Here is a 25,425-nt window from a genome sequence, read left to right on the forward strand (position 1 = left end):
ACAACAACTTTTTCTGCTCGTTTTTTGAACTGAAATCTAAGCTGTCTTTGTCCATGTCGGGAATGGTGTGAACATGCTGAGTGAATCAGGCCCCCTCCCAAAACAACTAGAAGTGTTGGCACTTCCCTGTTTACAAGAACACTGCTGTAGGGCTTGGGCACCAGCAGCTCAACACGTAACACTTCTGAGCGTACACTGGGACCTTTGCTGAGCAACTCAGCCACCCAGGCCAGCCGACAGGGACTACACTTTAAAGAGCTGCCCCTCCATTCATTATAAACAGAAGCACGAAGGAAAACCTACGTAGGAGCAGAAGGAATTTCCTTGGTCCAAAAGAAAGATCCTAGCTCTGCTAAGGCAATTCTAGAATCTGCAACCCTGGACAGCTGATAGTCTGAACTGCTGTTCAGTCCATTTTAGGTACTGTCACAGAGGATGGAGCATGGGCTTCACTGCACATGACATCGTGTGGTGGCAGAAACAGCTCTGCTAATGCTGTTTGGGGAGCACAGATCTTTTAGTTTCACTCACTAATTACCAGAGCAGCCCGGAGAGAAAGAAAAAGAGAAGGGACACAATCAGAGGAACCAAGTACCCACAAAAAAAAAAAAAAAAATTAGTATGACAGTCTATTATTCCAGTAAAAGTCCCTTTAAGTATATTCAAGCTATTCTTCCACTTGAAATCACCATTAAAAGACTATTGTATCTGTTGAAGCATGACAAACTCATTTTTAAGTCTACTGTACATTGCATTCACTGTGTATATATTACAGTAAATATGGACATTCAGGAAACATCACGTCTTTCAGTTTGTCAGCAACTTACCCAGACACATTTTCAACTGAAATCTATTTCTGTGCACAGCTTTTCTCACAGAAGTTCCTGCTTATTACTACCCGTGCACACAAATGGCAAAACTTGCACACACATATGGATTCATACACAAATTCTATGTGCATGTAGTTCCTGGATAAAATTTACTGCAGAAGTGGTTTAAAATAAAAAACCCTCCTATTAATCCTTAACCTATTAATAATATTCCTAATACAGAACTCACACCTGTTCTGAAAAAGTCTCACAACAAAAATTAAATATTTTACAGTAAAAATTTGTATGTCTTTCAAGAGACAACGATATAATTAAAAGTAGTAACACATTCTAGAAGAGATTTCTATTTGAAAATATATTCTGATTGCTTACTGGAAACACTTCCCAAAGCACAGATGTTTACATTTGATTTTCGCGGGTTTGTTTGGGGCTTTTTTTGATGTTGTTTTGGTTTTTTACACAGGTATTTCTAGATGCTGATGCAACACCAACAACAACAGAATCACTTTTGTACTCCCAGACTTTCCAGTTAGGCAATTACTACTGTAGTATTAGCATTCACTTTGATGTTAGAAATACATTTAAAATGTCTCACAATCATATTTTCTACAAGGAAATCACGAAATTTAATATACACAGAATGAAGTCACGCCACTATTAGACACCTATAAAGTGAAACAGTACTCAATTTGCTCCATTTAAAAAGCCATAAAGGAAGAAACACTTTTAATCCAGTGGATGTTGAAAAAAGGGCATTTCCTGAAAAATTACAGTATTAGCTATGTGTAAGTAGGGACTGAACGTTGTATTTTTCCCTTTAACAGATCACAGTAAGTCTGCGAAATTACCAAATAAGCAGCTGGTGTTAATGGGCAGTCCTTTATATGCAATTTCCTTCAATATCAGGTGAAATTTAGAATGGAATAAGAACAATAGAACTGGTCAACCCATCACAAAGTACCGACTAGAAAGACTACATCAGACTTGAAGAAACCTGGAAATATTTAGCACTCAGTTGTAACTGAGTTTGAAGAATCAGTAGTTGCTGAGTTCCCACCTCCCTCATGCTCTTCTGATGGGTTTAGCACAAAGTTCTGAATGACAAAAGAACTTCGTACAAGGTACTATTTTTAAAAGCACAGAATCCACAGCAATTAAAATGTGTGAGGGTCAAAAGACAGACTGGGTATACTGAGAAGACAGTTACATTTAAAAATTGTACCTTAACTTCCCTTTAAAACATCATATACTGCTCAGCAGAATTCTTAATCTGCGTTTCTGAGACTTCAAATCCTTTAAGTGTCTTCTTTTTGCAGGTTCAAAAAAGGATCCATTCCACACAAAAATTTTCTTGGAAACATACTTACAAAACCACTTGCTGTAAATTGAGACCATTTCTAATAAAATATTGTCCTTTAAAACATATTACAAAATACTATTGCAGTCGTTCAAGAAGTTTTTAGCTGTAATCTGACACCTCAGTTTATTTCTCTTCTCGACAACCGTTCAATTCAGCATGACTTTCAGGCAGCCTGGTTTAATTTCTGTGAACCTGTGAAACAAGAAAAGATGAAGCTTCAACATGAAAGCTATGCGCAATGCCATCTCCTTCAGCCCTCATCAAACATATAGAAAGCTATAATGTTCTCAGTCAAGTATGTGTGCAGGTGAGAGTAAGGAAATCAGCATCATGTCTTCTGGATGTGACAGTGAAGGAGGATTTTACACGGTCTGGAGAGGTGAAAAGCTGGAAACAGCAGGAACTAAGAGGAAGACTTAACAAAAACAAAACAAAACAAAAAGGAAGCTGCCCAGTATTCCTGTTTATATTCATTCTGCTCCTCTTTTCCTGCTCCCCTTTCACTCCCTCTTCTTTCAAAACAGATCTTCTCCCTTGAATTCTGTAGAAAGTAAGAGGGAAATGGGAAGGGAAGTCTTTGCTATTTCTGAGTTCCACCTTCACAGTCACTTTCATACAATCCTGTAAAGAAAAAGCAGCAAACACACTGATGCCAGCGCAGACTTGCTAAATTGCTGTCTCACATAAGAAGCTGAGAGCTAAAACAGGTATTGGAGACCAATGAAAAGCAGGATTAACAACTTTTCACAGTAAAGCTAGCAACCTTGAATGGAAATACGTAATTAAACTATGTTAGATAAGTTTAATTTATAGCATTTTATCTGTCTCAGAGGAACGGTTCTAACATTGAATAGGTGCCCCATATAAAATGGTTTTGTATCATACAATTGCACTGGATTTATGAAACAGCAGACCTGCCTTAATCTGTTCAGTAGTTAACAGTATTCAAAAATAACTTCAATTTTCAGTTAGTTAAATGTGGGTTAAGAAAAGAAAAATATATCAGTAACAAAAATCTAAACTCACCTGAAGTTGTGGCTTGTGAGGTATCTGATAGCTGCTGGTCTGATGCGAGCAACTCCTCCCTGACTATGGCTTCCTCTTCCCGTGATAACAGAGAGATATGGTTTACCACCAGTCTGCTGGTACTCTGTAACAGCAGGCATTGTAACGGTTAAAATTGTCCCTCAGCAGAGACTTGGCGTTGAGTATAACCTTTCCATCCATTCTCCTAAAAACTCTCACTAGCAGTTTAGAACTTTGCTTTCCTATGCTGGCTATGCATCTTTTACATAAACACAGCCATTTTTCCCCTCTTCTGAAAAAAAAAAATCTGAAAAAATATGGCCAAGCTTTTTAAATCTAGATTGCTTGCAATATGCATGTTGTGATCGTCACAAAATCCTTCTGATTTCATAGTAGCTTTACTGTTTCTATCATCTAATCTTCGCTTGGAATTTACATCCTGTGATCTAAACTAAAATTGCAAAATTAAAAACGGTGGGTGTAATTTAATTAATTTTTAAGTGACGTGCCTCTCTATTGTTTCATATTTTATCATGAATAAAGAAATAATATTTTACTGGATAAAGAAAAGAAGGAAAATATAAATCCACACAGTTTTTGACATTCAAGTCACACTTATTTGGACTAACTTCCGCTACATTGGAGCACGTGAATCAACAGATCTACGCATCACATGAGCTTTATTAGGGCATCTAGACCTGATAACAAAAGAAATTGCTCCTCTCCCAGAGATCACAGCAACCTAAATTGATGAATAGATTAAAAAAGAGGAAAAAATATAAATTAAATTGGATTCTCACCACAAGCCGAGATCTGCCAGTTTGAGATTACCAGTTCACATGATATTTTTCATCAACTGTCCTCTCTCTCTGTTGCTTAAGTTTATTTGCGTTTTATATTAGTTTAGTGTTAATTCTGCTGGCGCTACGTGCCTGGTATTGATCCCTTTCCTATGTATGGATGCTGAAATGAACTTTTTTCTAGGTTTAGGTGAATGGACTGAACAGAGAGCCCCTACCATCATTCTAGGACCCCTGATGTAAGTGCAACTCAGGAAATTTAGCTCTAAAAAGCATTAGGTTACAGCTCGAAGTATACAAATGTCATTTTAGGAATAGCACAAGATAATGCAATTTACTTATCTCTGACAGATAATCCTTTTCTTTCAACACACAAGGCCTCACTGAACACTTGTTTCTACTGCATGGAGTAGCTGTTTCAAAAAATTATGTTTGTGCAGTGGTACCTTGCGTAAGAAGTATTTCTTATAAAAGCATTCCCAGTGTGCTTAAATTTATAGAGTAAAATAATAACGCAGAAAATATATGTTTTTACAGCAAGAACACTCGTGAAGTACTTGAACACACCACTGGGAAAAAAAACAAGCTCTCAAGCAAAACTGCACAAAATTACATTTATGGAAGCAACAGTATTCTGATCTCAAGAGATCCTGCTGACAAATCAATACGGAAGTTACTGAAAGAGAACTCAAATCACACACTTTTATTGTTAAAGTTGAAAACAATATAATCATTGTTGTTAGAATTCCAACATAATGATTTTTCTTTAAAGATTACAAAAGCAACATAGTTCTGACAAAGCAATGCAAAGATGACACAAATGTTAGCATTACTAGCTCTGTTAAAAACGCCAGGAAGGCTAGATCAAGTCTTCAATAAAAAAAAGATAAAACAGAAGGAAAAATAAGATTTACAATGAAGCACGGGGCTTGGGAGGGTGAGGGGCGTTGGGGCAAGCAAGACAGCACAAAATGAATCATTGCCATCCCCCAATTCCATGGGGGAACTCTGAAAATACAATAACACAAAAGCCAGCTGTTTTCATAGGTAATTACACTCATTCCCTCTGATATTGCCATGTATCGTGATTTCTTAGTGGAAAATGAGGAGAATAACTTTTAGGGGCAGGAATTATTAGCTTATTCTTACCTTCACATTTTTCCTGTAGCACTCTTGACAACTGATTCACAGCTTCATCCACATGGAGACCATGTAGATCCAACACATTCATAGGCAGCAAGGAAGTATTTACTCTCTCAAAGATTTGCACAGCAGCAGCATGGTTGGCTTCTTTCATCTTCTGCTCATGAAGGCGACCCTTTATTCATAAACACAGTAACTATTACATGCCGAGACATCATCTAAGCTCCACACTGGTTGCTGGGTTCAAAATGACAGTACTGGCATGGTGCTTTTAGCTCACAGTTTGAAGCAGTAAAATTTATAATCTCAACAGAAGTTCTGGAAGAGGCTCAGTGAGACCTACTCACAAGGAGATTTCATGAAATCTGTCCTTAAGAAACTGCTGGTACCAAGAAGAAATTACAACAAAAGCTTTACAAGAAAGGAAAGCAGCCAGAAAAGGCACAAAACCGTAAGGTCTTTGCATAAGCTAAAAAGTTACACTCCATGCTGATTTTCAGATTTATTATCCTAACAATAGAATTTTACTTTCTGAAAGTATTCTGCTAAAAATTTAATGAAACAATGTCAGAGAAACTGCCCAACAGCTCAGGAAAAAAACCTGCTGAGTGTTACAGTTGAGGTTAATTCTTCTGAATGTAATCCCTAAAAATCAGACAAACTAAACAATTCCCCCCTCCCCCCCCAAGTAGTTGCCCATCATCTCTCCTACTATTTTTGACAGATCTTTTATGACTGACAAGGTCAATACAGTCCCTATTGGAATTAGGGGCAAGGAGCAGTACAGGGTTATTCATGTTACACAGTGATCAAGTACCAACTATTTCCCATGAACCCTACAGTGATAGTATCTGAGAAACTGAAGCAAAAAATTGTGTCTTCGAAAATCTGTAGGCACAGTCTGAAAAGGAATGAAAGACTTAACTCCAGGTATGTGACTGACAAGGGCTCAAGAGAACAAAAGTGACAGTCTGTCTTACACTTTCTTAAAATGGATCATCTGAAATGTATTAGTGTCAGACCAAAGACACCAGACCTGTAACTCTCATTTGCAGAGGATTCCCAAGACAGGCTAAGGCCACCAAGCATAAAGTACTTTTTCATTAATAAAGGTAGCTTAGTTTGCCTTTTTATTACCCAAAAGAATATATAATAAATTTCCAGCTTGTACTTGTCGCTATGGCTAAGAACAGAAGACAGGAAATCACATTTGTATTTAAAACCATGCAGACCTTCATTCAGAATCTCTCCGAACTTCAGGAATATATAAAGAATGAACCTAAAGAGTTCATTATAAAGACTGATAATCAGTATTTCTGGCACGCATAATAACAATCTAAACATTTAGGGTGACATGCTATACCAATTGAATTTGCTTATTATCTTTAAAAAAGCTTTAATGCAAGTGATTAATCATTACATTTTTGTTCTGTCATAATGCAATTCATAGTTTAGAATTAAATGCTTCTATAATGTGAATTCTTACTGAATTTTTATATGCTATTAAATCAGGGTAAAGCTACAGCCTCTGAAGACATTTGTAACAAAATTTTTAAAAGTGGTCTGAATGAAGTGTGAATGGAAGGGTCTCATGAGAAGGCACTGAGAAACCAATGTTCAGGAACGGTTACAAGAACAGCTAATACTTACAGTCAAGAATACGATCAACAGCAATGATCAACGGTAATCAAACTGGTACATACTGAGAAATGTGCTTGAATCAAGACCAGAGAGCCTGTGCTCCAAGGCCAGAGCACAAAAGACTGATCAGCAGATCTAAACTCCAAAACTAGATGGATGGCAAAAAGCATGGCATACCACACCATGTTTATCCCAGTCTGAGACTGTAGCCATAAAGATAGTCAGAATGAGGAAGTAAAGCCAGCAGGCAGCAATCTTGCCCAAGATTTATGGAGGATGAAGCAAGCAAGATTCTGAGACAAAAGATGGTATCTTAATACCTGTCTGACTCCTAAAGTAGTACAAGATGTATCTAAAAACAGTTCATCACCCATTAAAATTAACCCAAAGCACATACGGAGAATTAGAAAACTGATATTTGTTGCAGTCCGTGTCACACATGAGTGAACCTGGCCAGACCACAAGGACATAAATCTTGGTGTTTACAAGTATGTGGATGCGAGAGTGAGATCTATGAGAAAACGAGCATGTGTAACTAAGCACTGAATATCATCTTTCATGAGGTCTTACACTAAATGTCGTTACATTAGCTTCCTGTATCAGTATCATTACCAGTAAAATGGAGTTTACATGTAAGGTGAATCTCAATATAACACTTACACAGGGAACAGTAATTGAGCAAATTGATCAACTCTAGTAGGCACAATGTTTTTCTTGTCACTTCCAATTCAGTATTTAAGTACCTCTCTAAATTCAGGCAAAAAGCACAATATTTACATTTACCTGATGTGCATAAAATGCTGCCACAGACTTCATACCCATGCGATAGGCCTCCCCAGCCTTTTTCAAACATTCTTGTCTCTTTTGCTGGTGGCAAAAAGCTTCTGCTCTTAAATCAGCATATTGTGGATACTCAAATTCTTGAAATATTTCACTCAAAGGATCATCCTCTTCCTTACTTTTTTTTGCCTGTAGGAATTTGCAACATTGAAGCTAAGTAAGCACTGTAGAGTGTTTTTATTAACATAGGTTTGGATATATTTGTAACTACTATTTAAAAAAAAAAAAATACCTTCTTCTCCCGGTTCTTTGCAGCACTGTAGGAAGAAACAATTTCATTTTGCTGAACACTTTCTTGAGCTATAACTGTTTTCACAGGATCTGCCTCCAGAACACAGTTCAGAAACTGTTCAGTTTGTTCTAAAGAGTAGCTGTAAAGGATAAGTAAAATCTGTGACTTAACAAATACATTAATAGCTGCTACATTTATTAAAATGCATATTACAAACCTTGATACAGTTACAGAAATAGATGACAATGGAAATAAAGCACTGAAATGGAATTGTCCATCTTATTACAAAAAGCCTTGCCGACTCACTGTACTGCATTACTGGCATCAACACACAGGCAGTCTTGGCTGATTGAAATGTAATTGAGGGGCACTTGAATATTAAAAGGACAATGAAATACTAAAATAAATTGCACCCTACCTTAATCAAACAGACATTAGTTTAGAAGTAAACACTGCTTTTTGGTCTGGGTGAGTTACTTCATCTTAAAATTTCTCTCGCCAGGGTTAGATAGCACAAAGTAGTTTAAAACTAGCTCAGTTTTCTGAAACCATTATGCAGGAAAAATCTTGTATTTCCAGTCAAGCTTCGTTATTAAATTTAAAGAAATAAGAATAGAACATCAGTTGCCATCAGATTTCTAATAAGCCCTCTTTCTTCTTTATTCTTCTTGCTGTTCAGTAAGCAGGCAAAGAGGAAGACTCATCAAAAGTAAAGATGGATTTTGGGAAAGGCAACACTAGGAAGAGATTTTTAGAATGTGAAGAACAAGAGATTGTGAAATGCTTAAGCTGTAGTAGAGATGAATGAAGGATGTATTTTAAACATCCCACAAGGAAAGGTCTGAATAACAACCTGGACAAGCAGAAAGACTGTCAAGTAGGCATGCAAACTCATATGTACAGACAGATATTCAATTGGCTAAGGAATAAAAAAAGAAGCTTCTTTTGAAAAAAGTTCAGTTCCCAGGAACTTGGATTTAAGAAGGTAGCCACATACCCCAGAAATATAATGCAGAAAAGAGAAAGAGAATGTCAGTAGGAAGAGATAGAGAGATGGCTGATTTCTTCACAGCTGCTGTAGTAACTAGGAAGGTGCTCAGAGCTAACATCAGGTGATGGCAGTTTTCCTCCTGGATGGATGCCATTTTCTGTGAACCCACTGTTTCCTCCTCCACTAATTTCTCCCATTTGGTTTAAACCTCAGCTCTAGAGCAAATGCACAGTTCCACTGACAGTCAGTCAGAGGTCAACAGCCACAGACATTCTTTTCCCAGTGAGAGAAACTGCCCGCTCCCACAAAAACCAAACAAGCGTACACATAGAGTTTTAGTGCCCTTTTTGCTTTTAAGACCAGCTAGTTTTGCCTATATTTAGATCTACAAAAAGTGCACTAGTTCTGAAAAAGCCATTCTTTAGCAGTATCTTAACTAATATTTAGGACAGTAACTGCGCACTATAGAGTGTTACCGACTTCCATTTTTAAAATGAGCTTTAAAGATTTCTTACTTGTTGTCCTTGAAGATATCCATTAAGAAATTTTGATTAATAGTTGGAAACATCTCAAAAAGTTGCTTCTCCTTTAGTTTAGCGGCACAGTCTTTTCTAGCCATAGAAGGAACACGATTCTACCCAGAAGACAAAGGAAAAATATTACAAGTTCTTGATTAGAACAAAATATAGTAACAGCAGAGCCAATCTAACTTTACTGTTATTTGTTAAGATTTTTTTAAAAAAAATCTACTCAGCAGGTATGCACCCACAGCAATGACAACATGCCAAATTCAGCCTGCCATACCGATTTGATGAGAATAAAGTAGTGACAGGTGAGTTGTATCACACACCACTGCAGTACTCTGCAGACATTTGAAGTGGCTCAGCTTTGGAATGCATTCCCTGCTGGTCTATCTAGTCCAATGCTAAGCTTGTGCAAAGGCCACCTCTCTACTCTATATTAAGGGCCTGGGTTGAAACAACTTTTTACTATTAGACAGCATAAAATTTGGTTTCAGTTTATCTGAAGCTTTACTGTAATAAATATTCATATTTGTGCTGTCATGCTGAGAAAAAACCATAATTATAGACCAGAAGAAATTGGACTGATGATTCTAATATTCAGATTAAAAAAAAAAAAAAGTGGTCAGAACAAAGCCAAGCTCCATGAATCCAAACTGAAAATAAAGCTGCGGACATTACAGTTGTTATTATCAGTAAGCCACATACATGCAGTTCAAAGAAAGAATCCACAAGCCATTCTTTCACAGTACAGACTAATCCATCCAACTTTCTACGCCAGTAGAAAGCAAGGTTTTTTTTAGGACAGCTACTTATCAAAAAAATTATAAATAAAAATGCCTGTTCTGAACAACTGCCAGGCAGTAGAGGGCAGTATTATGTAGATGCCAACCAGACAGGGTATGGGAACTGTGTGGAAGATAGAGTATTAATAACAATATTTTCTTAAATCACTCTTTTCTGACAAGTGGATACAGAAACCTGTGAGATTAACCTCAAGTACCTCTTTTAATGTCTCATCTGTTAGGAATGTTGTGAGTTCTCCTAACAAAAAAATATTAAAATCAATTCAATCCACTTCTAAACAAACAAGGCATGGAGCTAATTAAGAATTTTTTTTTTACATCACTTTCCCAGTAAAAAGTGTGGGAAATCACAACGACCTTTGTTTTTAGGTGAACAATCAAAAAACAATTCAACCAAACACAAATGCTAACCTGTATAGTGAAATGCACCATGATCTGTTTGTGAAACAATCAAACTATTACATTTTAAAACAAGATTTATATTTTAAAACAGAAAAATCTACCACAAACAAACTCCTGTATCACATTATTCAACGATACTAATTGGCATGCATTTGTTTCATGAACTCAGGCTGTAATCAGCAGCACAAAGATCAGTCACCAGATAAGACTTATTCTGCTTCATTAACGGCAACAAATTTAAACTGCATAAAAAACTGGTGCAATACATACCAGGTCCTGTTTCTCCTGCATAGCTATTTCTTCGGAAATTATTTGTCTGAGAGAAACTTTCTGAATCTGAGCATTCCAGTGATCCATAAAAGGAAAAACCTCTGATGTTGCTGTTTTTTTAGTCTGAATGTCATTAGATGAGCCTGAAACCCAGCTTATTTTTTTCTTCTGTATTTTACTGTCTGCGTTCTGAGATAACAGCATGTCTGAGTCATCTGTATCTATCTGCTGAATCACTGTAGGACCTTCAAAAGCAATAAAATGAGGTGACAAATAAAACAATTATTAGCTTATTTATACAAGCAAAGCTAAAATAATTAATTTTTTCAACCTAGATGGTTTGGGTTTTGTTAAAACAATGTTAAAACAGAGAACACCACCACCACCACATTATTTTCACCTTCCCCATATCTATTTTCCAAAGACTGTCTGATCATCTTTATCTATTTTGTAAAACAGAAGCAAAACCATCAGACTCCCTCAGCAAATTTTCAAGTGCCAAGATGTATCTTGCAGCTGTAAACTACCTTGCACGCACGTTAAGTGGGGAGGTTTGTTTGCTTCTATAAGAAAATTATTGACTCCTGTGTTTACATGTCTACCTGCCTTTCCTCTACAACTTAAGGACAGAAGCTTAACAATCTGGGTTTACACTTCTACGAGTTACTGCCAACAGCACTGTTTGGTCATTCAAGTGGAGAGATTGTACCCACATTGCCATCCAAGTCTTCACCCAGGTCCCATGCAAGAGTAGCAGCGTTCTGCTGAAGAGGGACATTTCTTCTGGGAGCTGAATGAAAACTAGATTGCTAGCTATTTTAACACTTTTTGAACAAGGACATACATCCTCCTGTTAAAAATCAATTCCTCTGACACGGACAACAATGTGTGAATGCTGTATTTCTGACCTCCTTCCCTCACCTGCAGAAATCTTATTCTGCTAGTAGTTTTCTGGTCGCCCCTTTTCTTCCCACAGAGATCACAGAAGTCCTACCAAACTGCTGGAGCTTCTCTAAGTTCTCTGAAGTACACAAAATAATAGGCTTTTGCTTGCATCTACCTGGGACTAGTGATTCCACTTATAATTAACTTCTTTTCCTCCCCACACCTCCCTAAGAAAATGGTAAATGGAACCAAGGGCTTAGCTTAATGAAAGGACCCATCACTTTTCAATAGAGAGAATATTTGCAACCCCAGCAAAGTATTTTTTATAATTAAGAGAAATACATACCTTCTGCAGACAGGTTACATGATTCACCTCTCCTCTGACGCTTCTAGATAAAAATAGTAAAACCATGAATGTTATAAGCAAGCTATAAATTTTGCAGTGAAACTTTGCAAGTGCTAACTTCTAAGTAAACCAGCTTCAAAATCTCACAGTATTTCTCAAAGTCTCATGGTATTTCTCAAAGATTAGCTATTTTAAAAGAAATATATTTAAGAAAAATAATTACAACGTGAAGTTTAAGATAGAACTATCTTTCTGAAAACACATTAAACTAGAGGAACATGCCCCACTGCTAACATCTCATAACCTTAATTAAATAAACCGAACAAAAATTTTGCCAAAACACATTCAGTTTCATAAGGCTATGAAAGAATGGAGGTTAGACAACTCTTCAATTAATATACATGGAGATATTTTGTATACATAATTACACATAAAAGAACTCCTTACATATCAAAAAGCCAGTAATGATTTTTGGCCAGTGGAATTTTTGATCCAGCCTGTAGTGACATTGTGCATTATGATCCTTCTTTTTTAAGAATCTTGGTTTTGTGATGAGGCACTCATGACATGCAATTCCTTCATCCCTTAAACTGTCTTTCAACAGTTCTGATGATTATGACATGCTAATATACGCCACGTATTTTACAAACTACTATTGTATTTTATCATTGTTCTCACAAAGATACTTGTATCTTACCCATTTAGACCAACACATAAGGAGACAAATGGTCTGACAAAGTGCAAGCATGCCATACCATATAAGCAAGAAATCTACTAACCAGAATAGACTCTTTCCATTTTTCATGAATCACTCTTGCTAAATTCAGATCAATATGTACCACACAATCCTCAACAGTTAGTGATCCTTATGGAAGAAAGAAAATACATTAGTTAAAGCATTCTACAAAAATTTCTCTAAGCACTTAAAGTACAGTAGCCTAGACTTATGCATTTGAATTCTGGAGATTCTGCACAAACTGTCATTCCTGCAAAAAACTTCAGCAACTGCTAAGTTAAAAAAGGAAAAAAAAAGGCATTCCACACAATATTCATTATCTTGGTGTTCAAAAGCTCAGAAAGGGTAGGGGGAGAAAAAAAAGTTAACCTTAATTGCATCTTGTTGAAATATGACTACCTGAACAACTACATTTTTCCTCCTTTTTTCTGTTTTTCTAGCAGAACCTTCTTTTACAAAGCCACTGTTAATTTACAGCCACACCTGTGATTCCCCCTATTTTATTGCAATTCACAGGCAGCTGCTTTTATGTAATACAACACACTCGTTATTGCCCAATAGCAGTCACATCCCTCCTTTCAAACAGACAAATTCAGAGAAGCAAATTTCAAGTATCCCCTCTAACTCTAAAGGAAACAGCAGGAATTATCATGGTATCATAATGGTATATCTTTTCCCAAAAGGATAGTTCTGATATTGTTTCTCACCCTTTCAAAAATAAAAGGGCAGGAAGTACATATGTATCAAATAAAAAGACAGGGCATATTTCGGACACAATAGAACACCTCTCTGCTATTGAAAACAAACTACTTTTTTTTGGAGGAGGAGGTAGGCATGGAAGGCAAAGAGGTCAGCAGTCATACCCACCAATAAATCAGGTAGCCAGGGTTTCACACATGATCTTCAGGATAAAAGAAAAAAGGAAAAAAAAAAAAAAAGAGAAAACATACAAGCCAAAAATTCCTTGTGTTTTCTTTTCTTCCTTTTCCTATCAGTCTAACTTTTGTGATGCATGTTCAAGCTGCTTATGGCTTCCTTCATCATAGTCTCTTGGCAGACTAGTCTGTTTTCATCTTTTAAGAATAGCCACACTTTATCTTCTCTTTAAACCACTAATCTTCTCCTTCCCCTATTTAACTAATGCCTACAGCTTTCTTTTTTTCTTTCTTTTTTCCTAACCACTCATAACTTGCATCTTCCTCATCGTCTTAATATCCCTTCAGAATTTGAACATAGACTCAAAGGCCTGTTGCTCAAAATGCAAAGAAGCAAATACATTTTGTTATGCTTTTAAAGTATGCTCATATACAAAAAGACAAAGGCAGACGGTTGCACCACTGCATTTATATTTTTTGCCACACTTAGTTCAGTTCCATTTTTGGATTAACAAAAGCAAACAGTAACACGAGGAAGTGTGCAGATCTGTTCCCTAAAAATCACGCACAAGGGGGGAAAAAAAGCACAGGCAAAGGAAGAAAGGTTTTCTTACCCAAACTGAGTTTTTTCATAAAAATATGGATATAATGATGCCATTACCTGCATCAATGCCAACAGGCCCAAATATTTCTTTCAGTTGGAGTGCCAGTTCAGGAGGTAATGTTAGTTCCAAGCAATCTATATTGAAGGCTGCATGTGATGCCGGTATAGGGCTTTGTATCTTGACTTTAGTTTCATCCCAGCTTGGAGTTTCTATTTCTTCTTTACTGCATATCTCCCTGGAACTCCTCTGGGTTTCTTTATCTGTCTCCAGTTCCTTACCGCTTCTAGGACCCACCAGAGATACATGATCCATTTCCAGTAACGAAGCAGTCACTTGGGAATCCTCTGCATTGCTTTCTGAAGGGTTACTGTCACTTTCGTTATTTAATTCAAATTTCAAATCGGTAGAAGTCATGTTAGGACCACCACGCAAAGCCACGGGTATACATGAACCTGCATCAAGTTGTGAGACTAATGGCTTGCTTATAGCTTCTTCAACAGGACTCTCGGACTCTATCTTCCGGTCTCCTGAAATGGATGGCTCAATAATACCTGCTGCTGGGCTGCCTGCGTCAGTTCTAGGGGCTGTATCTCCAGAATTTTTCAGTTCTACCGCGTCATTCAGTGAGGTAGCAGCCAACAAGTTAGACACATCAGCATCTGTCACAGTTGCCTTGGTAGCCCTACTTTCTGCAAGGCTGAGTGATGCGTTCTTGTCTTCTGAAGGCTCAGAGGTATCACCAGCCCCAGTTATTTGTGGCATTTGTTCACAGTCTTTGAGACTCTCACCATAGTTTGTACTTGCCTTGAAATCAAGGTCTGCAACAACTGGCTCAGCTTCTCTTGCTTGAAAGTGCTCAGTTTCAACATCTTTGCGTAACTTTTCAGAGTCTAACAGCAGACCTGTGGCCCAGTCTATGTCTTTGTTACATCTTTCATACAGATCTTTCAGTGCATCAAATGAAACAGACTCAAAGAGCTTACACAGCATATTTAGCTCTTCAGACTCATCAATATTGATAAGTTCACTTTCTTCCACAAATGTACTTTTATCATACATAACTCGATAGGGTATTTTTTCCTTAGAATCTGATGCATTATCTAGGTCTTTGGGCTTGAAGCCGTCCAGTCTGCCATGCAATACTTTGGTAGTTTCAGGAAAAAGCATTTTCTTTTCTAACCTCCACAAGAGAGCGAAGTCCTGTGATTCAGTCTGTGAATAGCTACTTTTTTGGCTACATGTGCACATACCATGTTTCTCTTCCACTGCATTAACCACAGACAAGTGTTCCTCTTCTTTGGGATGGGCCAAATTGTTGTTTGTAAAAGTGAGAGCTAATTTGTGATGTTTCCTCATTCTCTTATTTTGCTGAGATTTTTTCTCACCTACTGTTTCACTAGCTGCTGGTCCAGGTTGGTGCACATGCAAACTCTTTGAATCCGGTTGCTCTGCAGTGTTCACAGGTGTCCCACGAAGCACATCTACAGTCTCAAGAACATTTCTACTAATGTCACCTTCAGTATTTCTACCTTCATCAGACTGATTTAGACTTGTCTTTCTCATTCTCCTTGACCTTTGTTGTCTCTGTTCTAATGAACCTGAGACAGGCCAATGTCCTATCATTTGCAACTCCGGTGTGAATTTATCTGAACTAACAGAGGAACAGCTAGAGGCTCGATTTTCTTCCTCATGTCCTTTTTCAACAGTACAGGTCCCAGGCAGGCTTGCTTGCTCTTCACCTAACCCAGGATGCTGCTGACTGGGAGTTTTACCTTCTGTATCGCTCTTCAGAGTAGATTTTTCTAGTCGTCTAGCTCTTTTGACTCTCTGTCCCATTGTTTGTTCTACAGGCCAGTCACCCAGAAAGTTTAGTAGTTCTGGTTTTCCTGACGTGTCAAAAGCTGAACTGCTTGGTTCCCCTATGTTACTACTTTGTGTTGATTTTGGTTCTGTAAATATTTTGCCAGATTGTTCAACTTCAGTTTGAACTTTGAGAATGATGTTATCACTGTGTTCCTCAGCTCCTCCTGTACCCAAGCACACAGTCTCTTCAGTCGTGGTCACAACAACCTCATCCATCTTTGTTTCAGTATTTTCTTCTATTTTTTCTCCCGTTTCTTCTTTCTTCTCTAAGGGCAGTTCTTTTTCTACACAATCTGATGAACAAACATCCAAGTCATCCTGAACAGTGCTGTTCTCAGAATTGTGTTCCACTGAGTTGTTTTCCAGTTCTTTTCCCTCTTTCTGAAAATGTTCAGGATCACAGCTACTTTCTAATATTAGAGAAGTACTGGGAAAAGTTTTCTCGTTTTCAGCTAATTCAAGAAGCTCCACATCAGAAGCAAAAGGTTTTTCTTCCATTGCATCAGAATGTGCTTCTCTCTTTCTGAAAGACAAATTGGAATGAAAGATAAACCCATTTCAAACCTTCTTTAAGCACTTGTCCGCAGTTTCAATTTTGGCTTCGCTATTTAGTATTTTCACATTACAGACCAGAAACCACCTTTTAGGACACTAGCCACCCAGCTGGAGAACTCTAGTGAGAGGAAAACACATTTAAGATGACTTAGCCCTAGCCTCAACACTCCTTTCTAAAAACGATGGAGCTAAGCAAAGCAAAACTTTCCTTGGTAAGTATTCCTTTTTTACTTTCTCAGAAGTCTATTTTCCCCCATTCCCAGCATTCAGTTATGTATGAAGCACTCTGCTGCCAGACATTTCCTCCTTCAGATCAGCAAACCGGGTAAATATGACCATTTAATGACTGTTGCTCTCTCCTCATGGTGCAATGTTAAAGAAAATCTAAAAGTTAACTAGGAGATGATGTGCCATTTCTCGTCATACCATTTTCACAGTCAACTACATTACATTAATTATCAGTGCCCAGTTCATTTCAAATACATAAAGCATGCAAAACGCCATTGAAATAACTATAATAAAATCTGATTTCCTAAGCATTGTTATAATGCATATGCAGCATTACTCAGATTAGCCACTACAATAGTCGTGTATACAACCAGTATAAATCTAGACAGGTCTAAACTAATTATAATCAAGAGCAAGTAGAAGACTCATTACTACTACACCAAGAATCCATCTTCTACTACAAAGACATCATATAATACCAACACAAAGACTCAGAAATAGTAGTTTGTTTGTATTTGGAATTACATTCTTCTGAAAAGCATTTTGTAGATTTTAAGTGTTTTATATCTACAACACACATCCAACAGCACATTTCTAAGATACCAAAAAGTAAATCAAAATTAGTTTATTGAAAAGTAATACACAGCCATACTGGGAGGTATTCAAAAGCATCAGAAAGTTCACTAGATCCTTTGACTACCCATGTCTAGAAATCTTGAAATTCTTAAAAATTAAGAAAACTAGGTAGTGTATTTCTTTTTATTATTTAATTTTTTTAATGCATTCACTGTTCAACAGCATTATCCAGGTTCCACTGCTATGAAGTCTGAATTTTTAGCCTTTTATTTGAGACTACAAAGCTAGTAAAATAATCTAACCTATAGCTTTCCTCCTGACAAGGATCTTCACTCCAGCCAGCAGCTTCTGATTTGTCTGGGACTGAAGAATCCAATATTGAACTAACAGTAAGGCAGGGTTCATATTGTTCCAACATTCTTTTGATCTTTTCTTTAGATACACCGTGAATATTTCGCCTATAAATTAAAAAAAAAATTAACAATAAACATTTCAGATTCGTATATTACAGTAAAAGAAGATAATACAATAATAATTTAGTTTACCGCAAGACTAACCAGAGAATTCAGGGGGCCAGGACAAAAGCTGTGAAACAGCAATTCTTTCTGTATCAGTGCACTAAGGCATTCCAAACAGGGGGTCTCAGATAAATTGCGGCTCCACTTGACTTTTCCACCCCACCTGGTGACCCTGTTCTGCAACAGGATGTTTTGCTTAATACTAAAATCTAACACTGTACCAGTAATGTATCTTCCTCAAATAAGTATGAGAAACACACCACATCAGATCCTGACAGTGATGCAGGATATCAAACTGGGTACAGTAAATTTCTGAATTCAGTCTTCCTTCTCCAATTTTGCTTAACTAAGAACTCCCTGAGCCTTGAGAAAAACCTATTCACCTATTATTTTGGACACCCTTTGGCTAGGAATTTTCACTGACTCTGTTAAACAGCAACTAGCAATGTGCTCTGCAGCAGTTCCACCTAGAACAAGTGAATCTTGCCAAGGATGGCAAAAGAGAAATTGAAGGTACTGGATAAAATGTTTAAGTTCTATTTTAGGGAAAAAAACAAACTTCCTTACCTCACTTGAAAAGCGGCCAACCTTAAGCTAAGCACGCAAATTCAGATGACAACAGATATTACAAAATCACAAAACAATTTACACTGAAAGAGACCTCTGGAGGTCACACAGTCCAACCCCCTACTCAGAAGAGGTACAGCTAGATCAGGTTGCACAGAGCTTTGTCTTGTCAAATTCTGAATATCACTAATGACTGAAAGCCTGCAAACTCTATGGGCTACCTCTTTCAGTGCCTCACCACCCTTTCAAAGTAAGTTTTGGGTTTTTTCTTTTATGTAAGCAAGTTGGAACATGGGAAATTTTGATTATGTTTGTTTTGTCCCATCCCTGCACCCTTCTCAGGAGAGATCTTTTTAGTCTTCTCTATAACCTCCCAAAAGGTAGCTGAAGCCAACAACATGATCCTTTCTTAATGTTCTCTTCCTAAGGCTGAAAAAATTATTCTTGTTCAATTCAGTATTATCTGCAAATCTGCTAAGAGGACATTCTGTCCCAACATCCAAGTCATAAAAAGGACGATAAATAGTAGTGGCCCTTGTATTCATCCTAGAGCGACAACAGCCTCCTCTTGCACTTTGAACTACTGATCATACCATTTGAACCTGGCATCCAGCCAATTTTCTAGCTACCTTATTATTCACTTGCATAGGGTTTACATCTTGCCTATTTTGGCTTTAAGTAATGGCTCTATGACTGTGTAGAAGGTCCTGCTCAAGAAGAGGTTAACAACAATGGTGATGCACAAGCGTTTGTCCCTCTCAGGCCATGAGACGACAGCACACACATTTTAAGTAAGGCAACAGATCAGCCGGATGCAAAACCAGCCCCAAATCAACATCATTTTTGCAACCTCAGGAACCCAAAGGAGCAGTCACTGTACCTTAAATGCAGAACAACTGCAACCACTAAAACATTACATCATATCTATCGCTAATAGTATCTTTTTTATGTAATTAGAATAAAGTGACAGCAAAAAATCTCATAATACATATAAAATCCCATAAAAGTTAGTATTGTAGAAAAAATATTTTAAAACTACTTATGATCACAAAAATAGACTGATATCTTGGTACTTCACCAGTCACTGTACTTAGCAATACCTTTTTAAAAATCATAGTTCATAGACTATGAAAGATATACAATCTAATATGAATTTTTCCTTTACATTCTTACCTTTCAAGTTCTTTTGGTTTAAATTTCCACCAAGTGTCTGGTTCTCGGAACACAACTTCGTATTTGAACTGCTGAGCCTGAATAAAACAGATATAAAACACAACAAGTCACCTCAACCATTTCTTATTTCTATGGAAAAGCACACAATATGTACAGCCTGCTTCTTTAAAGATGTTTTTTGTGTTTTTCAAAACCAATTAAACATTTGGAACAACATACTTTCGTTCAGTGTTTCACTTCTGATTATATAAATGGAGATTTTTAAAAACATGTATATGCATCTCTTACTGCAAAACTAAATATGTACCATGATCACAGAAAAAAAAAATATCACTGTATCATCCCTTTAAATGTTCTATGTGCTCTGAGTCAAGACTGCAGAACATCTCCTCTTTCCAGGTATAGTACGCACATGTGTGCACAGCCTCTCCAAGACAAAGAAAAGCTCACTGCTTACTTTAGGAGCTGACCAGACACAAGCCAGTTCCAAAACAAGAAATTCCGTTACATTCATGCAGCTAGTGTGGACAGCCTTCCTGCCATATGGCAAACTTGAGCAGGTTGCAAGTAAATGGTCCTTATATGGTCTAGTCTCATCATGACAGAAAAGGAGCCTGAAGTCTAATCAGGAGAAACACTGAGTACTGTGCCATTTCTCCCCATTCCTGTTTTCAGAAAAAATTCTCATCACCTTATGAACCCCTGCACTTCCTGGAAGAACTTTTGTTGTATCTTTACTGCAGTATAAAGCAAAATCAAGGACTTAATTTATTAAAGAAATCTTAATCTGACGATTGTTACTAAGTGCAAGGATAATAAAATAAAATTTTTATTACTAAAAATTATCTTTAAGACCCACTCTTCACTAATCCATTACCACATGCAGAATATGTAGAGTATCTGCTCAAAAGCTGTCAGTTCTACATACTACTCTCCCTGATGTGTTTCCATACCATGGTAGGAGAAATTCCAGATCTACTTTATAATATTTCTTCCAATATATTCTTTCTGTTAATCAGAACCAGTTTTATAAAGTAATGTGGTTCTGTAACCATAAAAAAAAAAAATTAAAGCTACCAACCAAAACAACGAATGATCAACAGCAAAATAAGAGCTAGAGTCTAGAAGTGCTGATGCCCATTTAGAAATCATTAAATGAAAAGGTGAGACACTCAGAAAAATGCAGTATGAGAAACCTATAACAGAGTTCACAAAGTTATTTAAATCATTAAACGTAACTTCAGAAGTTAAATGTCAATTGCATTTACTTAGTAATAGATAAAAGCTGGTCACTTTTAGTCACTACATAAAAGCACTACACTACTGACATAAAATAGTGCAGGTACATTATTTTGATTACATCGCTTCAATAAAGATTAAGTAAATCTGCATAGCTTCCAGCAAGGCAGCAATATTTGATAACTCTAGCCTTCCAGCTGGTCAGCTGGTATCTGCCTCTGTCATATTTAGGATGAAACTAAGGCTGAGTTTTCAAGTTGCATGGAGCAAAGATCACTCATTAATTAATGATTATATTTTGCAAGCAGCTTATAATTTTACTGATCATATAAAAGAGGAACAGAATTCAGGTTCCTCAACAATATTTATTTTTGCTCCCAAGTGCAAAGCACTTGGCTTTGTCACTTGGAAACTAGGCCAGGTCAATACTCAGACACACAGAGAATATGACACTGGGTAATACAACTCCAGGTAACACTTTTTTTATTACTCCGGACTTCCTTGCAGCTAAACATAAAAATAACAGCTAAACCGAGAAACACAGTCTCATTTTAAAACATACATTGTTGCCATGCTGGTCAGTAATCCCTTTTCACATTGATAAAATTGTAATACTAACCAAAGTAACATAAGGTTTCATCTCCCATGCTTGTATGTTTGTGTTGTCTATTATTATAGGAGAGATTCTCATTTCAAATGCTTCTTTGGCTGAAAGGCACACGTGCACAAAAGAATGTGATACAGTTAATTTCGTTATAATAGGGTGGACACATAATATTTATACTAATTCTCTAAATTTATAATTTTTTTTAAGTAGATAATCCATAATTATTAACCACTGCGTAAAGCACTCTTGCCACAGCTTGATCTGTTTCAGGCCCTCTTAGTTTAGAAATCCCCCCCCTCACATGTAAAACTACTGAGATATAACGTTATTCTTCTGAATTAACATATGCATGATAATCAAGGAATGAAAATGCAGATGTAAAATGTACCAAGATGACTAATCAATCAGTAAATTAAACTAAAAAAAACTACATGATCACCTTAAAGTGGACTTCTTTGTTGCATACAAAATTCTTGGCTTTATAACAGTCTTAAGATTAGTCCACTCTGTAAACTGTATAAAATATGAAAAATCAAAAGAATTATTGTAATTTAAATACACAGTAATGAAATGTTTAGAATCACTAGCTTTGAGATACAGCACCATGTTTTTGTAGCTATGTTACAATGCGTCTGAACAATCAAAGTTATCGGTGAATCACACATTTCTTGTTAAGCCATTTCTCCACTGATCATAAATTTGACAGTAGAAAAGTGATCATGGTTCAAATTTAGCATGCAAAATTTTAAAAAGAGTTGTTCTGTGGTGAGTTTACCGGGAGCCACTATCAAAAAATACACTGGTTATGGGGAAAAAAAATCATTTATTCTGTCTCGCTCTTATAATTTTGTTTTCGATTTGCCAACAATTTATTGCTCAAGAGAAAAAAATAATCAAGAGCAGGAAAATATCCATGTAAGTGTTATTTGTATAAACACCCTCATCACTTATTGCATATGCATATATAATGACTCATCTCAGAAGAAATATTTTTTTTAGGTGGTACAGACTCCCACTCCAGAAATAGGACACAACCCAAAATACATACCATGATGAAATCTGAGGACAAAACAAACTTTTGACAAAGACACTGGAATTTTTAATTGCAAAACACACAATGGATAGATGACTTCTGAGCTTATGTTCCTATTCTTTTCCATACATATATTAAAAAATACTTTCATGATGGGATAAATGCTTGTCCTGTAACACAGGTGTTACAAGACAGGCAGCTTTTTAAACAGAACACAAGCACTGAAACGTAAACAAGCAAGCTAATCCCGTATTTATTTCTCACCTCGTTTCCTGTTCCAGTCATGTGCTTCCCCTAAGCGATTTGGATCATAATGGTATTGTCCATGTTTATAAAAGTAATCATCAGTACTGAGAATGATTCCACCTGGGTTATCCTCAAGCAAAGTCCTGTGAAAGATCAAGAAGAAAATAGCTTATCTACCTTCTCCTCCCCAGCCCTGATATCTGCTACCATACATATGTGTATTTACTCTCTTGTACAAATCCAAGATTATTTGGAATGGTAGCAGCAAATTTAGGTAAGGGGAGGGTAGAAATCACCCTCCAGGCAAAGATGATCTAAAATAATTTTGCTCCGTTTCCAAAGACTGAGGCTATCTAGGGGAAAGAGCTCACAGAGGTTCCCAACAAGTCTCATTTCAAAACAAGGGAGGTATTTTTTCCATCTACATCTAGTGACATGCTTTCACACTAACAAATACACATACAGTCTTAATTGCCCCAAATATTTCAGGTGCTAGCCAAAGGAGTCTAAGCTCAGGCTAGGCTTTTGGAGAGTTAGAAAAGAAATCAAGAATTCAACCCAGGAAGCTCCACACGTCCTACTTGCACAAAAGAATTCCAACACTGGAAGGCGAAGTTCTGCCTATAAAGAGCTAGCATATTTCCATCCATGTTATTGGAAGGAAACACCCAAAAATCAACAGGGACTGGAAGAACATAGCAGACCTAATACTACTGCAATGATCCTCTGCTGACATAAACTTCCTCGGCCAGTGGCAGAATAAAGCTAACCACTCCTATTTCAATTTCCACTACAGGTCAAGGAGCTGCAAGCAACTCAGCTCCCTGCAATTACTGCTACTCATCATGCTGCACGTACCATGTAGCTGGCAATTTGGGTATAAGCATAACTATCTACAAATGTCAGAAAATTGTCTCTGCCTGCACTAAATCCTGTACACAATTATGCAATTTCTTTTAGAAGCTCACAATATAGATGTTCTACCTTGCCAAATACGATTTTCCTGATCCTGGAACACCTCTGAGAAGAACAAGTACTTGACCTATAAGGTGCATCTTTTTTCTCATCATGTGACAAACAGGTGGCTGCTGTGCTTGCAAGAGGTTCAATTTTGAGTTTCTATCTTGATTTCCCCATACCTTCAGAGAAGGGTTGCTATCCCAGGCATTTGAAACCACTGGAGAGGAAAAAAAAAGTCCTTTTTCCAAAGTCCTATAGTCTGAAACAGGTCTCCACTGCCCTAGGCTGACAGCTACAGGAGTTACAAAGCTGTGACTTCCACTGGACGGATAAAAGATGGGAGCCATGAGATTCCATTGTTGCTGAGCTTGACATGATGCTGTAGAAAAATTTAAGTTATAATCCTGCTGAGTTTGCTGAAAATCTGCAGGTTTGGGTGTTTTGAAACTAGATGTTTCAAGAGAGACACAGGCCTCTGGAAGAGAAGTGTTCTGGTGGCTGTTAAAGACAGTCACTACCTCTTCTTTGTGCTGTTCCAGGCACCCTGAATTAGGATTTCCAGTGACAGCTGTTCCAAGTTCCAGAGGTCTTTGGGATGACTCACCAGAAGCAGCAGTCACACTTTTTCGATCCAAAACAGTACCTTGTGTCTTTTCAGAATTTCCACATGATATTTCTCCATTTGATTGTTGATAGACCTCTGAAACTACATCATGTATTTCCGACAAATCACAATCTTCCAATATCTGTGCAAAAGCGTCTGATGCAGCTGGTGAGCTTCTCTGGACGCTCAGATGGCTCACTGGTGGCTGAGAACAGCAGTTTTCTAAAACCTCATTATTTGTCCCTGTTTGCTGTGGAAAAAGTAGGACATTGCAACCTGAATCAGATTTTTCCCACTCAAGAAACTCATTAAAGTCATCATGTTCCACAGAGCACTTATGTGCCATTTGGTCATTTGCAGAATCAGGCAATTCATCACTCAAACTGTATCTCTGAAAGGCATTTTCTATTAAAGAATCCAGTTCTTCAGTCAGCTGCACACTAGGTGATAGAACCTTTTCTTTTGTGTCTTCAGAATTACTTTCTTCTGCAGTACTTTCCTCCGCTCTCTCATTTGCAACAGATCTTTGCTGATTAACAAGAGCTAGTGATGACGATACTGAATCAAAACCCAAGCTTTTTGAAGATGCTACTCCTTTGGCATGGGTGGACAGCTCTAGCAGATAATCCATAGCATTTTCTACTGTTGAATAAGGTGAAGAGAATAAAGTATGATCAACTGAACAAACACAAGCTGATGTGAATACAATTTTTTTTACTTGAAGGAGTATTTATCACAAATAAAGAAAAGACCAAAAGGCAGTTCACCAATTCATCTTTTAACACACCTTCTGCAACTCCCTTTATCTGTTTCTCATTAGAGGTAAAGGCAGAACTCAAACAGACATATTGCAAAGTAATAACCTAATAAGCATAAACATTACTAAGGAAATTGTGTCTAAAATTATTAAGTGGAAAAAAATCAGAAGAGGGTATTTAAACAGATAC

General features: G+C 37.1%; 1 protein-coding gene across 3 annotated transcripts in view; it reads right to left on the reverse strand.

Annotated features, from left to right (window-relative positions):
* Window positions 1–618: 618 nt before the first annotated feature.
* N4BP2 (NEDD4 binding protein 2) overlaps window positions 619–25,425 on the reverse strand; it is a 39,759-nt gene continuing 14,952 nt past the window's right edge. For 2 of the 3 annotated variants that reach the window (XM_075091637.1, XM_075091638.1), the window contains 15 exons: window positions 23,899–25,117; window positions 22,933–23,057; window positions 21,648–21,736; window positions 19,790–19,866; window positions 17,834–17,989; window positions 14,366–16,695; window positions 12,873–12,958; window positions 12,094–12,136; window positions 10,863–11,107; window positions 9,379–9,497; window positions 7,873–8,011; window positions 7,584–7,769; window positions 5,166–5,334; window positions 3,217–3,340; window positions 619–2,382 (listed from right to left, as the gene is read on the reverse strand). In XM_075091637.1, the coding sequence (XP_074947738.1) occupies window positions 2,337–2,382; window positions 3,217–3,340; window positions 5,166–5,334; window positions 7,584–7,769; window positions 7,873–8,011; window positions 9,379–9,497; window positions 10,863–11,107; window positions 12,094–12,136; window positions 12,873–12,958; window positions 14,366–16,695; window positions 17,834–17,989; window positions 19,790–19,866; window positions 21,648–21,736; window positions 22,933–23,057; window positions 23,899–25,117 (5,153 nt within the window). In that variant the 3' untranslated portion in view covers window positions 619–2,336. Of the gene's footprint in view, window positions 2,383–3,216; window positions 3,341–5,165; window positions 5,335–7,583; window positions 7,770–7,872; window positions 8,012–9,378; window positions 9,498–10,862; window positions 11,108–12,093; window positions 12,137–12,872; window positions 12,959–14,365; window positions 16,696–17,833; window positions 17,990–19,789; window positions 19,867–21,647; window positions 21,737–22,932; window positions 23,058–23,898; window positions 25,121–25,425 lie in introns of all 3 variants that reach the window. The other variant, XM_075091636.1, reaches the window with a different exon arrangement.

The sequence above is a fragment of the Phalacrocorax aristotelis genome, chromosome 4 (assembly GCF_949628215.1).
Source record: "Phalacrocorax aristotelis chromosome 4, bGulAri2.1, whole genome shotgun sequence".
In the NCBI taxonomy this organism is placed as follows: Eukaryota; Metazoa; Chordata; class Aves; order Suliformes; family Phalacrocoracidae; genus Phalacrocorax; species Phalacrocorax aristotelis.